An 18,769-nucleotide genomic window follows, 5' to 3' on the forward strand; every position below is an offset into this window, starting at 1 on the left:
TACAAACAACCATAAACCAAACCCCAAAATCGAATACTATACCATAAATTATCCTTAAACCCTAAACCCCAAATCTCAAACCCCAAACACTAACCCCAAACTCAAAAACCCAAATCACAAACCCTAAACCACAAACCCCTAACCCCGAAAACTAAACCCCAAACTCAAAAACCAAAAATCCCAAATCGTAATATTATTGTAGTACAAAACAAATATTTTAGATTCTTATAATATCAAATGGTATGAATCTCAGTAATTAAATATAACATATATTAATATATATCTCTTAAGCCATAATCTCAACTATACTCATAATTTCAGTTTATTAAATTTATTATTATCTCTTTTACAATTACATAAGAACATATTTAAAATATAAATTAAAAAATTAATCTAGACCCTAAACCCTAACCCGACCCCTATAACCCTAACCCCTAAACCCTAAGCCCCTAACCCCTAAGCATCTCACTTGCATATCATTATCCAGAGAAAAAGATGTTTCAACCCATTCTACTGTGGCATGGACTACATATTATTAGAGTTTGGTGCCCACTCCACATCGTTTTAGGAAGCTATATATGTAGCCATGTCCCATGCATATTATTATATTTATTCATCATTATCCGTACTAACCCGACTAAATAATATATAATATTATTAATCACGATATTAATTTGGTGTTTTATATTACTTTCTTTGATTTATTAATTTAGTCGAACTATATATCAAAATTTATTCTATTTTTTATTCTTTACAACACAACAATTTAAGTTTTATGATATTTTATTTTACCTATGGGTCTGTTTGTTTGGTAGTAAAATGTTTTCCGTAAAATGATTTCTGGAAAATGTTTTACTTTTCTGTAAAATGATTTACTGGAAAATATTTTCTGGTGTTTGGTAAATCTGTGTAAAATATTTTCTGCTGTTTGGCAGATTTCCTGAAAATATTTTCCGGAAAAGTTGTTTTTACATATATTTTACATATATTAATATATATTTATTAATATATATTAATAAATTGTTTTTACATATATTGCAATGATTTAATTATAATAATACTCAATTATTAAGCTACAATATTAATCGTTATAAATTGAAAAAAAACTAATATCAAATAAATTATTTGTAATTGTGTTAAAAAAACAAGTATTGAATAATTATAAATTGCTTCGAAACCACAATGAGTACTAGAAATAATAATATTATCCAAATACATAATTAATGGTACACCACATAGTAACAACATTGTCTAGTGCATAATATTACACCACATATATCCAAATACATAATTAATGGTACACCACATAGTAAGAACATTGTCCAAGTGCATAATATTACACCACATAAATGTATCAATATCTTTAACCCTGAGAAAATTTTGAAGCCAAATTTTTTTATGCTTCTTATTTTTAACTAAAAAAAGTTTGGCCTCTGATTCATGACTCCCTAGATAATCAAGCACTGAACACAAGAAGTCTTCATCAAATCCTTCTTCCTCCATCGACATCACTTGTTCGTAAAGTTGTGATGTATTATCGGCAGTAAATTTTTCCAAAGCATTAGCAATTTTGCCAAGTTGTTTACCCACAAATTTAATTTGTTCATCAACGAGACTTTCTTGACCACTTTTTCTTTTACGTTTGGATGTGCCAGATGAAGATACATTTGTTCTTACCTCTTCAGCCTTTTCATTGTTACAGTCTACAGGCATTGAATCTTCATTACCATCATCCAAATCTATGTCAGCAAATGTTCTGGCAAAACTCTCTGTTGCCATATCTTTGCCAACAACCACAACCATTTCATCATAATGATCAATGCTTTTATTCAAAAATGGTTCATACTTCTTGTGTGCCTGTTGGATATTATACACAATTAGAATAACAAGTAAAAAACAATTGAAATATACTTAACATATATATATATATTACCATCACTGCTGCATCATATATCGCTCTATCACATGTGATCATTTTCATGTTATCATCCCATCCAAAACCACTTTCACCTCGAATTTTGCATATAATCTGCCACTGGTTTTTTACTGTCCTCAAATGATTTTCCACATGCTTCGCATCGCATTGGACTTGGAATCTTTCTGAAATGGCGTCAACAACTCGATTAATAGAAACTGCTCTGAAAGTATTAGAAGGTTTGTTTCCTTTTCGAGCCTCCTCTGCTAGAATTTCAAGGAAAACATGTTCCATCGGTTTTGTCCACCTGAATTGCTTGGAGGTCCCTTCTTTGTTGCCCTTACCCATTCTACAAAATAAATTCAACCATTTCAATATCCAACAAGCTTAAAACATAATAATAAATTCAATATCCAACAAGCTTAAAACATAATCAATATCTAACAAATTCAAGACATATATCAAAATCCAACAAACTAAAATTTCAATATCATTATCCAACCAACATTTACAAAAACAACATTCAAAAAATTTTAATACTAAAACATACATAACATAGAAACAACAACCCTAAGCCCTAAACCTAAATATTTCTAGCCATATAATCAGTCCACATAGTTTGTGCAATTTCATCTCTCTTAGCAGACCATTCTCTTGCTTCTTGTCTTTCTTCTCGCTCCGTGAGAGTTGATATTATCAAATCAGACTCAGACGCCTCGTATAATCCTTGATTAAGTAAATCACTAGGATCAACTCCCATTATATGATTATGAATGATACAACAAGCCAAAACTATATCTACTTGAGTTTGAAAATTCCAAAATGGTTCAGCATCTAATACACGAAACTGTTTCTTCAAAATCCCAAAAACACGTTCAACAGTGATTCGTAATGATGAATGACGAAGATTAAAGAGTTCCTTTGCATTTTCAGACCCTTCAGCACCAAACTCTTTTAAATAATATCGGACACCACGATATAGGGTAATACATCTATTTCGGATGCCATATCCAGCATCAGCAAGATAATATTTACCTAAAATTTTACAATACATAATTAATACTAATAAATTATGAGTTTATTAGAACTATTTGCTATTTTATGATAAATATTACCTTCCGGAATTCTTAATCCTCCTGGACGTGAAAGTGCATCACTTAAAATACGAGAATCATGTGCACTACCTTCCCAACCAGCTAGAACATAGGAAAATTTCAAATCAAATGTAATGGCAGCCAATACATTTTGTGTCGTCCCCCCTTTACGGCTACGAAATATTCCTTGCATGCTAAGTGGAACGGATGCATGAATATGAGTTTCATCTAATGCTCCAATACAATCTTTAAAATAAGGATAAAACCTTGGATTGTTTCTAATTTCACTAGGAGTTGACTCATCAGGTAATCTAATAACTAGTCTATACAATTTCAAAATAGCTCTCAATACAACCCTAAAGTAACGATGAACTATCTCTGTTGATCTATAATATCTAGATCCAATCACTCGAAACCTTACATTATGACCAATTATATGTAAAAATATAATTACTTGCTCCCTAATATTCACAGATTTTGTTGATTGTAACAAATGATTCCTACTAAGAATATCACACAAATTAAAAAAGGCGACCGGTCTCATCCTTATCACATCAATACAATGTTGGTCACCACTATATAAAATACTATTAATATAATTTTCTCTTTCATAATCTTGATTCACACGAGGGCGAGAAGCAATTTCCTTCCTAGTTTCTAATTTTTTAATCCAAAGAGCCCCAAAAGCTAAAACTGAAGCCACGACTCCGAAAATTGCAGTTTGATGTTGATTACGGTCCATCTACACAAAATAATGCCACACAAATATATGATCACTACAAAAAGATGCAAGATTTTCATAAGATCACATAAAGTTACCATGACTAAGAGTGCATACATACATATCAAGCTAATTATAATTGAAAGTGCCACTTAAAATGAAAGCATGAAAAATGAAAGCATTGAAAGTACCACTTATAACTGAAACAAACTGAAGCAAATCAGTAATTTGCAAAAAACAAATAGAATTTCAAGATATGCTAATGGTCTCCTACATGCTCTTAAACATGTTCAGCATGTTACCCAAAAGTATGCTATGGGCTGAAACAAGCTCACCGTACGTAGGGTTAGACCCTATGTTTTTCTTATATAGTATATATATTTATTTTGGTTTATCAGTTCTATCTGGAAAAAAAAAATCTGTTCTGTCACTTCAATTTCTAAGGCTAAAAATTGGACTAAGCTTGTCCATAAAGCGGCCTTAGTTAAAGAAGAAAATGCAAAAAAGCTGCTTTTGCTATTGTTGTATGGATAATGCAACCTTGGAACAAAGAAGCTTGTTGTGCCCCTGAATCTGAAAATGTCCACTATTCTCCCTTAAAATCGACATTCAAAACCCTAATATTGGCATTTACAATACAATTAAATAATGTTATACCAAATTTTTATTTAGTTTATATATTCAAATGTGACTTGAATAAAAATAGAATGTAAAGGGCCACCATAGTCGACTGAAGATGGCTACTTCAAGCCTGTATAAGTTTTATTTCTGCCAAAATTTTTTTGTGTTCAGATTTTCTTTGCCATTTATAATATACGGGGTCGCGAATTGCGATACATTTTTCTCTACTTGTAAGCCTATTAACCAGTACACTATGAGAAGTTTCATGACTGAAATTAAATTTTGCTTGGTTTAGTTCATTGGTTTTTAAATTTTTTTTAAAAAAATTGTAATTATATGTAGTATTTAAAAAAATCAGTAAAATAGAAAATTAAAGAAAAAGTTAAAAAATTATCAAATTTTTAAGTTTTGAACTAAACAATAAAACTGGTTATGGCAGAGATCTTCTAGTAATCATTTTAGCATTGAATTTTCTAAGGAAATTTGGATTGAACTGAAAGTCTTATTGGTATTTTTTATTGGTTTGTTTCTCAAGCATAAACTCTATATATATGAGTTGCTAACAATTTTTAATATTCAAGAAATAAAAAATCAAATCTCAAGCATAAAGTCACTCTATTTGACATTTTTAAACAAAAACTTAACAGTAAGGATAATCACCTCAATACTTCCTTTTAATCCATTAACTCAATGCTTAAACTAAACCATGAAATCAATTATAATGCAAAGGAATAAAAGCATTAACAATTTACTCCAGTAAAAAAGACCCACGGCATTCAGAACTACAAAAACATCTACATACCTTGAGTTTCTTATGCGTTGCAACTAGAAGGGGAGGAATAAGTGAATACAGATCACACAATGGTCTTGTAAGTGCTGAAAAAGTTGGGTGCTCAATAGCCCTGCAAAAATTAGAGGAACATCATTGTACTCAGAAACTACTTAAAAATTAGAGGTACTGGAAATGCTCTTAGTCCACTCCAGCTCAACAATATTTCTTTTGATGCATTACAAAAAGTATCCATAACATGCTAGTATTTACTAAAACACTCTGATAACTTGAGAATTTTAACCATTTCCTTGCTGAAAGAGAGAGCCCATAATATTTTGTAACATATCATAGCAAATGACACAAATGTTAGTGTATAATTCTCTAGCCTAACAATAAAACGATGATAGCATTGTAACCAACTCTGAATTTCATCTTTGATAACTACCCTCTACTCCAACTTGTCATATATTGACTAGGTTTTACTTAATTAAGCACCTCAGGATTAATTGCATTTGAAATTCAATTAGCATAACTCAAACATCCATATCATTCATTAGCAGGAGTCTAGGAGGAATTGCAATGGAATACACTATTTGCTAGTATGCTTAACATAAAAGAATCTACTATCTCAATGAAAAAAAAGGATTATTTAACCACTGGTGAAGCTAAAATCTCCACATGGGACGCTACTAATATGCTACATGCTTATTAAGTACAAGATTACTATCCTATATGAAAGCTCAAAAACGCCCCAAGCAAGTTAACTGACAGCCATGAATGCCTAATAAAATCGACAATGGAAACACAATACAGCAATAGTAAGAATAGTTATGGGGTTTCTAAAATCCACGATAACGTAAATGATGATAATCATTAACTATACAAAAAGAAGTGAATATTAGAGTATTAAGCCTAATTCGTTTAAGAAATTCAGCAACCCTAAAATTACACAACAAAACGCGATAAAATAAAGTTAAAATTCCAACTAAGGAATAAACAAATAAAAAAATGATAAGAGATAAGAAATGAATCGAGTCAATCGCATCTACTAACTGAAGCTTTGACGGTAAAAATGTTGAGATTTTTATAGAGAAAATAGCAAGAAAATTAAAAGGGAAAGCTTCCCTGTAGTGAAGAATTGGGGGTCGAGTGGTGTAGGGAAGAAGAGGATGAGTTTTCATCCTTCTTCCGATTTCTGGAAAATCCAGCAAAAAACCACCAATTTCATAAAAAACTTGAAGCTTTTGGGTGACTCACCGACAGATCTATGGAGCAGAAAGATGGAGAAGGAAGATTAAGCTGAGAGACAGAGATGGCAAGGCAGAGATGAGGAGAGGCGGAAGCTTTGAGGAATGGAAAATGACTGCTGCTTAGAAGAGAATGGAAAATGTCTGCTTAGAGAAGAATAGAAAATGTCTTACCAATTTTGAAGCCGTAAGACAATTTCCGGAGGAATGGGCTTGATTTTACCGTGTTTTGGAAAATGGTTTCCTAAACGAATTCATTTTCCCCCAAACAAACACCGGAAATGGTGTAAAATGTTTTCCGGAAACCATTTTACAGCAAACAAACGCACCCATAATTTAATATATTTTTCTAGTAAAGTAGTTTAAACAAACTGTGATTGAAAAATAATAATAAATAGTTAGGAGTTAGAAATTCTCTTTAATAAAAACATTTTGTATTAAACATTAATCTTATTTGTTATCATTTAAATGTAAATTTGACCAATATATCCATCTTATAATAAAAATATATATCAAAGAATGAGATAATTGGAATGGTCTTTTATTACTATTAGCGGCGCTTCCTAAAAAACGCCGCTAAAGGCCGGAGCATTAACAGCGCTTTTTCAGAAAACGCCACTAAAGGCCCAAAAACTCAGAAAACGGCGTCGTTGGCCTTAGGTTTTTTGCGGCGCTTTTTAGAAAACGCCGCTAAAGGAAAGAGCATTAGCGGCGCTTTTGAAAAAACGCCGCTAAAGACCCAAAAACTTAGAAAACGGCGTCGTTGGCCTTAGGTTTTTGCGACGCTTTTTAGAAAACGCCGCTAAGTCCCCCGAGCATTAGCGGTGCTTTTTAAAAACCACCGCTAAAGGCCCAAAACTCAGAAAATAGCGGCGTTGGCCTTAGGTTTTTTGCGACGCTTTTTAAAAAACGCCATTAAAGGCCCAAAACTCAGAAAACGACGTCGTTGGCCTTAGGTTTTTTGCGGTGCTTTTTAGAAAATGCCGCTAAGTCCCCCGAGCATTAGCGACGCTTTTTAAAAAACGCCGCTAAAGGCCCAAAACTCAGAAAACAGCGTCGTTGGCCTTAGGTTTTTTGCGGCGCTTTTCATGAAACGCAGCTAATGCTTATTATTAGCGGCGTTTTCCTAAATGCGCTGCTACTTCTCAATCTTTAGCAACGTTTTTGTAGAAGCGCCGCTAATGCTCGATTTTTAGCGACGTTTTTTGTCCAAACGCCACTAAAAATGCCGCTAAAAACCTGTTTTGGTGTAGTGATATATTGGAGAATTTTAAAACTTGTGATTAATTTTAAGAGGAAATTTTAATATCTCAATTTTTTTTTCAAATTACAATTTTATTTTTCAAAATTCCTCAAAATTTTGTATAAAAGAAAACTTAAATTTCAAAAATTATTTTTATTTTAAAAAAAATCATTTTATTTAATTTTAATATATATTTTAAAATTTTGTATTTAGAGCTATTTATAACTTTTAAACAAATATAACGATATTTATATTGAATATTTTATATTATTTATTTTTAATGTAATTATTATTCTTTTACAATTATTGTTTAATTTGTGAAATTCTAATAACCTATTTTTTTCCTAATCAATTATTTATTAAAACAAAAGAATTAAAAGTACTAGCATTTAAAAAATCTCAAAAATTTTAAAATTCTTCATCCAAACACACTTTTTTATTTTTTTATTATGTTTCAATCACTTAAAATTAATATTAAAATTGAACTTTAACCCAAAAAAATTGATTTAAAAATAAAATTAAAAAATGGGGTTAAATATAAAATAAAACTTGAAAATTCAAATTTGAGGGTACAAAATTATAAAATGATGAGGTTTAGTTGTTTTTGTAAGTGGAAGAACATTGGATTGAGTTGCTTCCGTTTGTTGATTGGGTTGCTTTAGTACTTTACGTGCTCCAATCACCCATGTTGATGTTCATCATGTAGTGGTTTACCAATACGTGATTGTCGGGAATTCTATGATTAAAAACTATTATCCATAACACAAATCTATTGTTTCCTATTAACCTAACCTCCCTTTATTATTATTTTGTATTCCGTGAAGTAAGCAACAAAACTTGGACATTTTCTAATCTTTTTCCAATACCCCCAAAACAAAATATCATCCTCTCCATGCTTGCATTTCCGACTCAAATCTTTTGCAACTTGAGCTCACTTTCACCATTTGCTTTTTAATCCTCCTTTTATCTCTCATTCATCTTAAACTACGTATTACCAAACATGAATTCCCAGCTAGCAATAATGTTAAAAGTTACGCTTCACCGTGGGCTAGCTCCTCCTTTATTACTCTCTTTGGCATAACTGCTGTGTCCTTCTAAGCAAAAATGATGTCATGCCAATCAATCAACAATCTTTCCATTTTTTTTGGGATGACTTGAATTTTAACTCTATATCAACTTTGATTTTGTGTAATTTTACATGTGACATAATTTAGCTTTTACAAACGACCAACACTATTATCGATATAATATCATTTTATATTTATATATTGCATACACAAATGATTACACTTATCCAATGTAAAAATAATTTGATCTATTTATGTGTACAATTAAATCGAAATCAATTTTATATGTATACATCTAAGCATAATCAAAGTTTGATGTGTCTAATTATATAAAATTAAAATTCATGTATCATCAAAATTCATGTATAATTTTAAAATTTATCTCAACCTTTTATTAAAACTACAAATCTTTTCCCATGATTCAAACTTTCTCGGTTTAGAGGCTGCCATGGAGTTCTATCTAAGATGCTACTATACTATGGCTCCAATATTTATTTATTTTTACTACATAATTACGTGCATTTCAGAGCAAGCAAGAATTGAATAACAAATCATACATCATCCCACCACCTTGGATTAATAAAGAAAGGTGGAAAAACAATGTGAACTAATTTAATTTCTTGGGAAAAAAAAATGTCAACTTGCCAATTCAATATCATCAGCATCTTTATCATTGCTATATAATTAGAAAATTGGATGATGCGGTGCATATGGCTTGCGAAAGGGATTTTATTTGTTTATTTACGGGTCAACTTTCTATGGGACTAGGATTTTAATGCCCCCGTTTACTTCCTCTACCTTGGCCTCCATGGCTTACACAGCTTCGAAGAAAAACAACCTACATCTTCTATAGTTTCGAAACTTTTGCGTTGAGATTGAAACCATGGAACTTCTTTCGAGCTGGTGTTATGATGGATCTTTACCAGAAAGTTATGTGATGCCACCAGAGAGAAGACCCGGAAATCTCGTTGTTCCATTGGAAAAATCCATCCCCGTGATTGATCTTCAGTGTCATGATCCAAAAGATACCATTCAACAAATCCTGAAAGCTAGTCAAGATTACGGATTTTTCCAGGTACAAACATATGTATATAATCACATGATATAAGATTAATTAACATCCTTTTTTTTATACAGTAATATATATTTGGAAAACATCAGGTAATCAATCATGGAGTTTCGGAGGAGTTAATGGATGAAACGATGAATGTTGCAGAAGAATTCCATGCTATGCCTGGGTTGGACAAAGAAAGGGAATGCGGCAAGGACCCTAACGGAAGCTGCAAACTGTACACGAGCAGCTACGCTTATCCCAGGGAGGATTTTCACTATTGGAGGGATGCCGTGACGCACCCTTGTCGTCCTTTAGATGAACGCATTCAATATTGGCCTGAAAAACCAACTAGATACAGGTAAACTATCACGTCATTTCTAATCAAAACTTTATTTATAGTATGTGATATGTCTTAAACTTCCAGCTTTAAATGTAATCTGCATGAAATATTTGTGGTTATTGACTTTCCACAGTTTGACCCGTCCATTCTTCTTTTGGTTCATTAATTAATTTCAGAGAAGTGGTTGGGACGTATTCGGTTGAAATGTGGAAGTTGAGTTGTAGGATCCTAGAGTTTATATGTGAAGGATTAGGGCTTAGCGCCGATTATTTCAGCAACGATCTCACTCAAGTTCCCAAAATCATGATTAATCATTACCCTCCATGCCCTGCACCTAGTTTAACACTGGGATTATCTAAACACTGCGATCCTACCATCATTACCATTCTTCTTCAAGGTCGAATAAATGGCCTCCAAGTCTTCAAAGATGGCCGATGGATTGGCGTCCAACCTCTTCCTCATGCCTTCGTCGTTAATATAGGCTACCTTTTACAGGTACCCCCCCCATCTTATCGTTCCTCATAAACTTTCATTTTTTTTAAATTTTCTCATACTATTTTTTATTTGGGTGGCGGGGATAGATTATCAGCAACGGGAAACTAAAAGGAGCTGAACATCGAGTGGTGACGAACTCGAGATATGCTAGGACGACAATTTGTTTCTTCGTGTATCCAAGGGATGAGAGCCTCATAGAACCGGCTAAAGCTTTGGTTAATGCAAGCAATCCTGCAATTTACAAGGCCTTCAAATTTGTTGACTTCGTTTCTGCTTTCGTACTCAACCCCGATGATACCGGTGAAGCTGTTAAGGAGCTCATAACCCTCAATCCTTAGACAAGTTTAGTTCATATATATAAATTTGTTGCAAATGTTTTTTGCTTTGTTTTCCCATTAATATTCCCAGGAATTGTCTTTATCCAAAGGCAAATGAAGCTTGTTCTAGTTTTTTTTTTTTTTTTAAAAGAAAAACACAGAAGAGCTTAAAACTCTACGAATCTCGAAGGTTTCGAAATTATGGGATACAAGAAGATTTCTTCTTATTTCGTAACCCAGTGTCATATGTGTAATAAATAAATAAAATGATTAAAACACCAACGACAAAATCAAATTGCAACAAGTTTATTCCTGCAAAGTGCAAACTACTATACTATTGAGGTTTGTTAATTTAACAGACAACTAATTGAAGCACAGAAAGCAAGAATGGGGAAGGGTGATCAAATTCATTAACTAAGCTATGCTTATATATACAGTAGTGGGGTCCGGAAATACGACTTAGGAATAAATCTATATTAATATTATTGACTATATTTTTTTTACTATTAATTTTAGTGTATAATTATTCAATAATTAAAGTATACATATATATTTATTATTGAAATATGAATAAGATTAAAGTTTAACCTTTTAACCTTAATAATTACATTATACTTCTAATTTCTAATAAGTAATACTAACATATCAAAATCCAAAATTTAGTATGATCTTCTACTATTGGTGAAAAAAATCAAAATTAAAATATAATTTTGACATATAGAATCATATGATCTAAAATACAAAAAAAAAAAATCACTTACCTATTTAAACAAGTTGGGCATTTTAAATTGTAATTTCCTTTCTTTCATGTCACAGAAATCATCAATAATTGAATCATCGTCAAAGGTCAGTGCAATTTCTTTTTCAATGTATGTGATCAAGTAACTTCCCAAATAATCTTTCATTTTATTTCGAAGTTTTGTCTTCACAATTTTAATAGCAAAAAATGCACGCTCAATAGTAGCTATTGAAATAGGAAGAGTCAACACAAGTCGAATTAATTTATCAACAAGCGAGTAAATAACTAACTTTCCTATCTTGGTCAACTCTTGGCATAATTTAGGAATTGAGGATAATTTTGCAAAGATGTATGTTGACGAATATTAAGATCAAAGTGGTCTAGTTGACATCTCAAATGCAACTTCTCTTGCTTTGAAAAGTCTTCAGGATAGAATCTCTCTACAAGCTTACAAATTTTATCAATATTGAAAGATTAATTTGTAGTCATCCCGAGGATCCAAAGCTGAACAAAGCATAAGCAGTTCCACCATATCTTCTTTAAACTTCTCATTCAATTTTTACAATTGAGAGTCAATTGTAGCATAAAATATATCTACATGAAAGTGATGCTTCATTGTAATTGGATAAATATATATATATTTTAAACTTTAAAAGGGGTTGGTTTTTAGAATTTAAATTTTTAAGGGGTTTAATGTAATAAAGTTTATCTTAAAGGGGATGCTATGTAAATTTCTAAAAAATTAGGGCCACTTGCCCCCCTTATATCCACTAATGTTTATATACATGACTCAAGCTAACAAACTTAGCTTCCTACTCCTACTAACAAGCTAACAATCTCTCTAAGACTTAGTCATTTTAATGACAAAAAAAGACTGTGCAACCCTTAGGACACTAAAAGGATTAGCTTAAATAAATATTCAAAGAATCATGAACAGTTTTGATTTCATTTGGAATGCTATTAAATTTGATGCACCACTATAAAACACTATAATTTAATTAGGGTGAAAATAATTGTAATTTAGTATATATTTATATTTGTTGCTTCAATTTTAGTGACGTTGTTGTTATTATAATAATAAAGAAAATGTGATTTTTGTAAATTTAAGTGTGTATTATTATTCAATTTAATAGTTTGAATTCTAAGTAATAAAAAATATATATTTATATTTAATTAAAAGTGAATTTAAATGTTAATTTTTTAGGGCAAAAATAAAATTTTAAATGAGTAGTTTATCTTCAATATGTAGTTATTAAAAATATTTTATTTAGAAATATCGACTTTGTTCATAATAGGCTTTAACTAAATTAATGTTTTTAATTTGAGACATTAAACTTAATCATCAATAATATTATACATACTACAAGACTTCTATATTTCAACGAATAAAAATATGATGATAATACATGCCAATTTAGATAAGCAAAATAAAACAACAACTAAATGTTAATATCTAAGAAAAGCCATATACACATATGAAAGTGTAACTTCAAATACTGAACTACATATAAATGTGGTTGCTGTAAACTAGACCCCGAGGGCATCATAAGTATTGATATGATTTTTCAAAGATATATATTTTTCTCATAACAATTAAGTTACATAAATTGTACACAATTATTAAAACAAAGGTGATATTTGAAAAGAGTATAGACTATGTCTTTTGTTTTGGTGTTGATAAGAAGTATTTATCGAGGGGATTATCTTAGCATGAGTCTTAATTACTGTGTACCATCCTTAAAATCCCTTAAGCCAAAAATAGTATTTATACGAGACCGCACGTGTTAGAATTTTTGGAATAATTAAAAAGGTAGGTAGTTGGATACTGGGAGGAACTAAAAAGACTCGTGTATTGAGAAAAATAAATCCAAGGTATTACTAAATTGTAAGAAAGTAAAAAGTGTTGAGGAAAAATATAAAAATTAAAAAATAAGAACGCTTAAATTGAAGTAAAATGAGAAAGAATAAGGATTAGAAGTGTGATTTTACCAAAAGTTAACAATGAATCAAGGCTGGAATTGCAGAGTCATTTTATAATTAGATATTTATAAGAAAAAATTTCATAAGTTGGTGGAAAATTTTGAGCCCTTGGATGAATTTGGAATTTGAGAAAGAATGGTGACCATTAGATGACAATGATTCTAACAACCCGATTTTCAATGGTGCCGGAAACGGTGGTTTTAGAACACTGTTCTCCAATGATCGAGTCCATAAATATAATTATTTAATGTTTATGAGTTAATTATGATATTATATTGAATTTTGGTCAAACGAATTTGTTAATCGAATTAGGGGTGAGCATTCGATCGAATCGAATCGAATCGAAAATTTTCGAGTTAATCGAGTTTTCGAATCTCATTTTATCATCCTAACTTTATTTGAAGTTTTCTCGAACCGAGTCGAGTGAGATGGAATTCGAATCGAATCGAATCGAATATATTTGTTCGAGTTAAATTTTAAAAAATAATTTTGGGTCCTTGTAACCATTGTCACCCATCGTAATAAAATTTGTCCACCTTAATCAAATTTTTTATTAACTTTCATCACCTCATAATTTATTTATTAATTTTTTATATACTGGTTAGCTTATTTGTTTGTTTAGTTGTTTCAATTATCTTCAGATTCTTGTCACTATGTATTTTGGAATTAAAAAATATATTAAATATAAAAATATGATTTTTTAATAAAAGTTATTTTAAAAATAAAATGTGAAATTGATACCAATATAAAATTTTAACACGAATATTTTATGGCATAATTAAGAATTTAATTTTAATATAAATATTCAATATGACTAAACAATTCAATAATATAAATAATATAAAATGTGAAATTTAATTTAATAATATAAATAGTATATATAAATAAAATTATTACTATTTATGTTTAGTGATTTTTTTTGGATAATTTTGATTTTTTATTTGAGAGTAAAGGGTGAGAAGTAAAAGTTTAGGGGGAAAATAAAAAATTTTGGGGAATAAAAGTTTGAGGGAAAGTAAATAGGGGGAGTAAAATTTTGGAGGGAAAATATTAAAAAAAATTTGGAGGGTGGAGGGTTTGGGGTAGATGGGAGGTGGGATGGGAAGAGAATAAAAGTTTTAGGGGAAAAGTGGGAGGGAGTAAAAATTTTGGGAGAAAATAAAAGGTTTTGAGTGTTTTTGGGAGTAAAATTTTGAGAAAAAATGAATGGAAGAGTAAAATTTTGGTGGGAAATGGATTTTGGGTAGATTGAGGGGTTGGAAGGGGAGGGGAGTAAAAGTTTTGGGGGGAAAGTGGGAAGGAGTAAAAGTTTTGAGGGAAAAGTAAAAAAGTTTGGGAGTTTAGGGTAAAAATGTAAAATATTATAGTTTGATATTCGAATTATTCGAATTATTCAAGTTATTCGAATTCGAAAATTCAACTCGATTCGAACTCGAAATTCGAAAAAAAATCGAGTTGATTCAAATAACTCGATTCGTTTAACTCGAAATTCGAATTTTTTTTCTATTTTTCGAGTCGAATCGAGTTTTGCTCACCCCTAAATCGAATAGTTAGTTTAAGTACAAGTGTTTCACTCTAAAATCAATGGTGTTGAAAAATGAGGTATCGGAACCTCGTTTTAGTAATTTGAATTATTATATAGGTGAATTAAATTTTGGATAAGTAATTTTGCCGAATTAGTGATTAATTAAGGTACAATGACTAAATTGTAAGAGTGGTAAAAGCTATTTGCTATAGATTTTTATTTGTCAAAGGACTAAAAGAGTGTTAATTAATGGTCTAATATGAAAAGTAAGCCATTTTTAAAAGCGAGTGGACGGTTGATGATTAATTTGTTATAGCATTATTAAATTTTAAGTATATTATAATATAATAAATGAATAGAACATAAATAAGTTGTCATCTTCATCTTTTTTTCTTTTCTTCACCGTTTAGAGACCAAGAAAACAAGAGACGTCATTTCTTTTAAAGCAATTTTTTTGGCCACTTGCATGGTAAGCTTAGATTAGTTTTTTTTTGTAAATTTGATGTTTTTGAAATCATAAAAGCTCAGTCTAGCTAACCCGTGTGTTATTTTTCAAAACTGTCAAATTTTCAAAATGTTGTCATTGATGAATTCTTGAAGTTATTGGTGTTATTTGATTAAATTTGAAGCTTAGAAATATGACTAGTTTGTAAGTTTAATTGCTAGTTTTTTAACATAGAGACTAAAATGCATGAATTTCATAATTGATGTTAAATTTTTGTAATTTATGGTAATATAGGGTTGTAAAGGGATGAAACTAAAATGATATATGGTTATAAGTTGTTAAAAGATGTTTAGAATTGATCAATTGTAATGAATTATTATAAATTGGAACTTGAATCAACCAGAAGATAATTGAAGAAAAAGGTGTTCACAATTAAAGAAAAGGATGTTTAGAATTGGTTATAATAAGTTATACTTTATGATAATATACGGTTGTAGAGAAATGAAATGAAGTGATACATGGTTATAATAGGCTGTTGAAAGATATTTAGAATTGATAAATTTTAATGAATTATTATAAATTGGAACTTGAATCAACCAGAAAATAATTGAAGAAAAAAGGAGAAATTGAGGATCAGTCCCTGACACCTTGTTTGTTGTTGTTTTCTCAAGTAAGTTCATATGAAACTTACTATGTTCTTTTATATTATGTTTGAATTGTGTGATTATACTTATAAATTTATAAATATGTGTAATATTGACGATTTTGGCATCTAAAGGACTAAATTGTAAAGTACGAATTATACGGCAACCATGAATTTATACGAGGTATAGAATGGAAAAGATATGATGATATGGGTTATACAATATGTATGAACTGTTATGGAGAGATTGAATTGATATGGAAATGGTATTAAAGCCCTTGTGAACTTAGTGAACGATTGGGATACGAATGACATGCCATTAGGGTTCCAAAAAGGAAAACGAGTGTTATGATCAGGGATTAATTCAATGGCTTGAGGCCTAGCATATGTTGTGGGTTCTTTGAAGCTAGTGTTAGCAACATTGAACCAAGATAGTGTTAGCAACCTTTATCCAAAGCTAGTGTTAGCAGCCCGATAATGTCAGCATATGTAATCAAATGAATCTCGAGTATCCGAGTACAATTTACTTCAGTTCTCTAAGCGAAAAAAAGAAATGGAAATGGTACTATATGAAAACAAAATGGTTGGAATGAAAATATATATATGAATTAAATTATATGCATATGTTATAAGTTGAAATTGAACTAGTGGTATATGTCATATGATGGAATGTTAAATGTTTATATGATTGTATTATGAGTTCATGACTTGTAATCGAACTAACCCATTTGATATATTTGTTGAAATGATTATGAAAGTGTAAGGTTGCCAAAGATGCCATGTTAAATATCAATCTATTACAATTGTATAAATTGTTGAAATGTTAAGGTAAGTAAATTTCGTATGGACTTATTAAGCATTCAAAATGCTTACTCGTAGTCTTCTTTTCCTTGTAGATCTTCGGTTTGGGGAACACGTCGGTTGGATCACCACGAAGCTCACACTATCCTATCAGTGATTTGGTAAACCTTTGCTTGTTTTAATTTTGGTTTTGTGGCATGTATATAGGTGTGATGAATTGTGTCTGTTTGAATGGTATATGAATTGTAGTATATGTTATGCATAATTTTGAGAAATAGTAATGTTTTATGTTATAAAGTATCCATATGTGAAATAGATATTGATTAAGTAGTAATTGGCTAATGGTAAGAAGTAATTTTCATGGTATTGAATGAATTGGCATAAATTGATTTGTTATGATTTAGGTACCATATTGGGGTACATTGGTTAGTTGAATGGAAAATAAGTTGATGTTGTGCTTCTGTTATGAAATTGGTATGTATTGATGAGAAATAATGCCAAAATGTGACATGTTCGTTCGGTTGATATTAAGATTGCTTAATGGATGTTGAGATATGTTTTAAAATATTTTTGAATAGGTTCTAAATATTCTTTAATGCACTATTTGAATTAGTTTTTGGTTTGAACATGAAAATGGTATCAAAATGTGATATTTGGACATTCTAGAAAAAAGTATCAATATTATAGGTTGAAGCATTGGTACTTTACCAAATGAACAAGATTTTAAAACAACAGAATGTCAATTTGGTAATGATGCCAATATAAAGTATAGATACTTACTTCTCAAGGATCGATACTTTATAAAAGTATCGATACAAATTGGCTTGTGTTCAAAATTTTGAAAATGGCAAAATGCCAAAATAGTATTGATACCTTCATAATAAGGGTATTGACACCTTATTCCAAGTATTGATACTTGTGTATTTGACTTGATTTTTTAAATACTGAAGCTGAAAGTTGTATCGGTACCTGATATTGGTCTCAATACCTATTCTCAAACTTTGAAAAGTTTTCAGATTGATCATTCTTCATGCTTAGGTTAACTTAAGAGCTTTCATAAGCTCGAATGATTTTTGGTTTTGATTGTATACTATAACGTGCATGCATTTATTATAAGAATTGATGGTTGAATGAATTATTGTTGAGAATTACATATGATTGCTCCGATAATAGTAGTAGCACCCTGTAGCTCGGGTCCGGCGACTAGACCGGGTGAGGGGTGTTATAATGATGATGCTGGGATTAATTTATTATATTTTAATATTTTAATTAATAGATATTTTGATGGAAATGTATAGAACACTTATTCATCTTCTTCTCCATCTCACACCATTATCTTACATGAAAGGAAATGTTTTCATTTTCTTTCAATTTGGTCCCTTTCCACCATAATCATCAAATCCAAGCTAGAAACCACCAAATTTCCATAGAAATCCTTAGTGAAATCAAGAATACAACATCATATCAAGGTGATTTTTAAGTGAAGATGTTTGTTCAAGTTAGAGGAGAGACAAAATCAAACTAAGGTTTGAAATAAAGAGAAAAAAGTATGAATACCAAGGTTTTATCATGTTTTCAAGTTGTTAGAAAAGTATATAAATGATGTTAAAGTAAAGATTACACATGAAAAGTTTTATGTTCTTGACATTTTGTTAAAGAAAGAAATCGAGAAAGTGAATCAAGTGATAAGGATAAGGGAAAACCAAGTGGTTTGAGGTTGGTGATAGGTAAGTACCCTTGAATTTTCTTG

The 18,769-nt window shown here is 30.5% G+C and overlaps 2 protein-coding genes across 7 annotated transcripts in view; one reads left to right on the forward strand and one right to left on the reverse strand.

Annotated features, from left to right (window-relative positions):
- Positions 1-1,187: 1,187 nt before the first annotated feature.
- The window catches only part of LOC107923142 (uncharacterized), a 44,728-nt gene continuing 27,146 nt past the window's right edge, over positions 1,188-18,769 (reverse strand). The window contains exons 1-5 of one of the 6 annotated variants that reach the window (XM_041106133.1): positions 6,381-6,683; positions 5,154-5,253; positions 3,031-3,751; positions 1,934-2,264; positions 1,188-1,857 (exon numbers count right to left, since the gene is read on the reverse strand). In XM_041106133.1, the coding sequence (XP_040962067.1) occupies positions 1,252-1,857; positions 1,934-2,263 (936 nt within the window). In that variant the 5' untranslated portion in view covers position 2,264; positions 3,031-3,751; positions 5,154-5,253; positions 6,381-6,683 and the 3' untranslated portion in view covers positions 1,188-1,251. Of the gene's footprint in view, positions 1,858-1,933; positions 2,265-2,450; positions 2,951-3,030; positions 3,752-5,153; positions 5,254-6,380; positions 6,730-18,769 lie in introns of those variants that run through there. The other 5 variants (XM_041106134.1, XM_041106136.1, XM_041106132.1 and 2 more) reach the window with 5 other exon arrangements.
- LOC107923239 (hyoscyamine 6-dioxygenase) lies at positions 9,387-11,168 on the forward strand. Its single transcript, XM_016853455.2, has 4 exons — positions 9,387-9,755; positions 9,842-10,092; positions 10,251-10,569; positions 10,656-11,168. The coding sequence occupies exons 1-4, from the start codon at positions 9,564-9,566 to the stop codon at positions 10,905-10,907; spliced, it is 1,014 nt and encodes a 337-aa protein (XP_016708944.1). The 5' UTR covers positions 9,387-9,563; the 3' UTR covers positions 10,908-11,168.

Source organism: Gossypium hirsutum, chromosome D11, assembly GCF_007990345.1.
Source record: "Gossypium hirsutum isolate 1008001.06 chromosome D11, Gossypium_hirsutum_v2.1, whole genome shotgun sequence".
Lineage (NCBI taxonomy): Eukaryota > Viridiplantae > Streptophyta > Magnoliopsida > Malvales > Malvaceae > Gossypium > Gossypium hirsutum.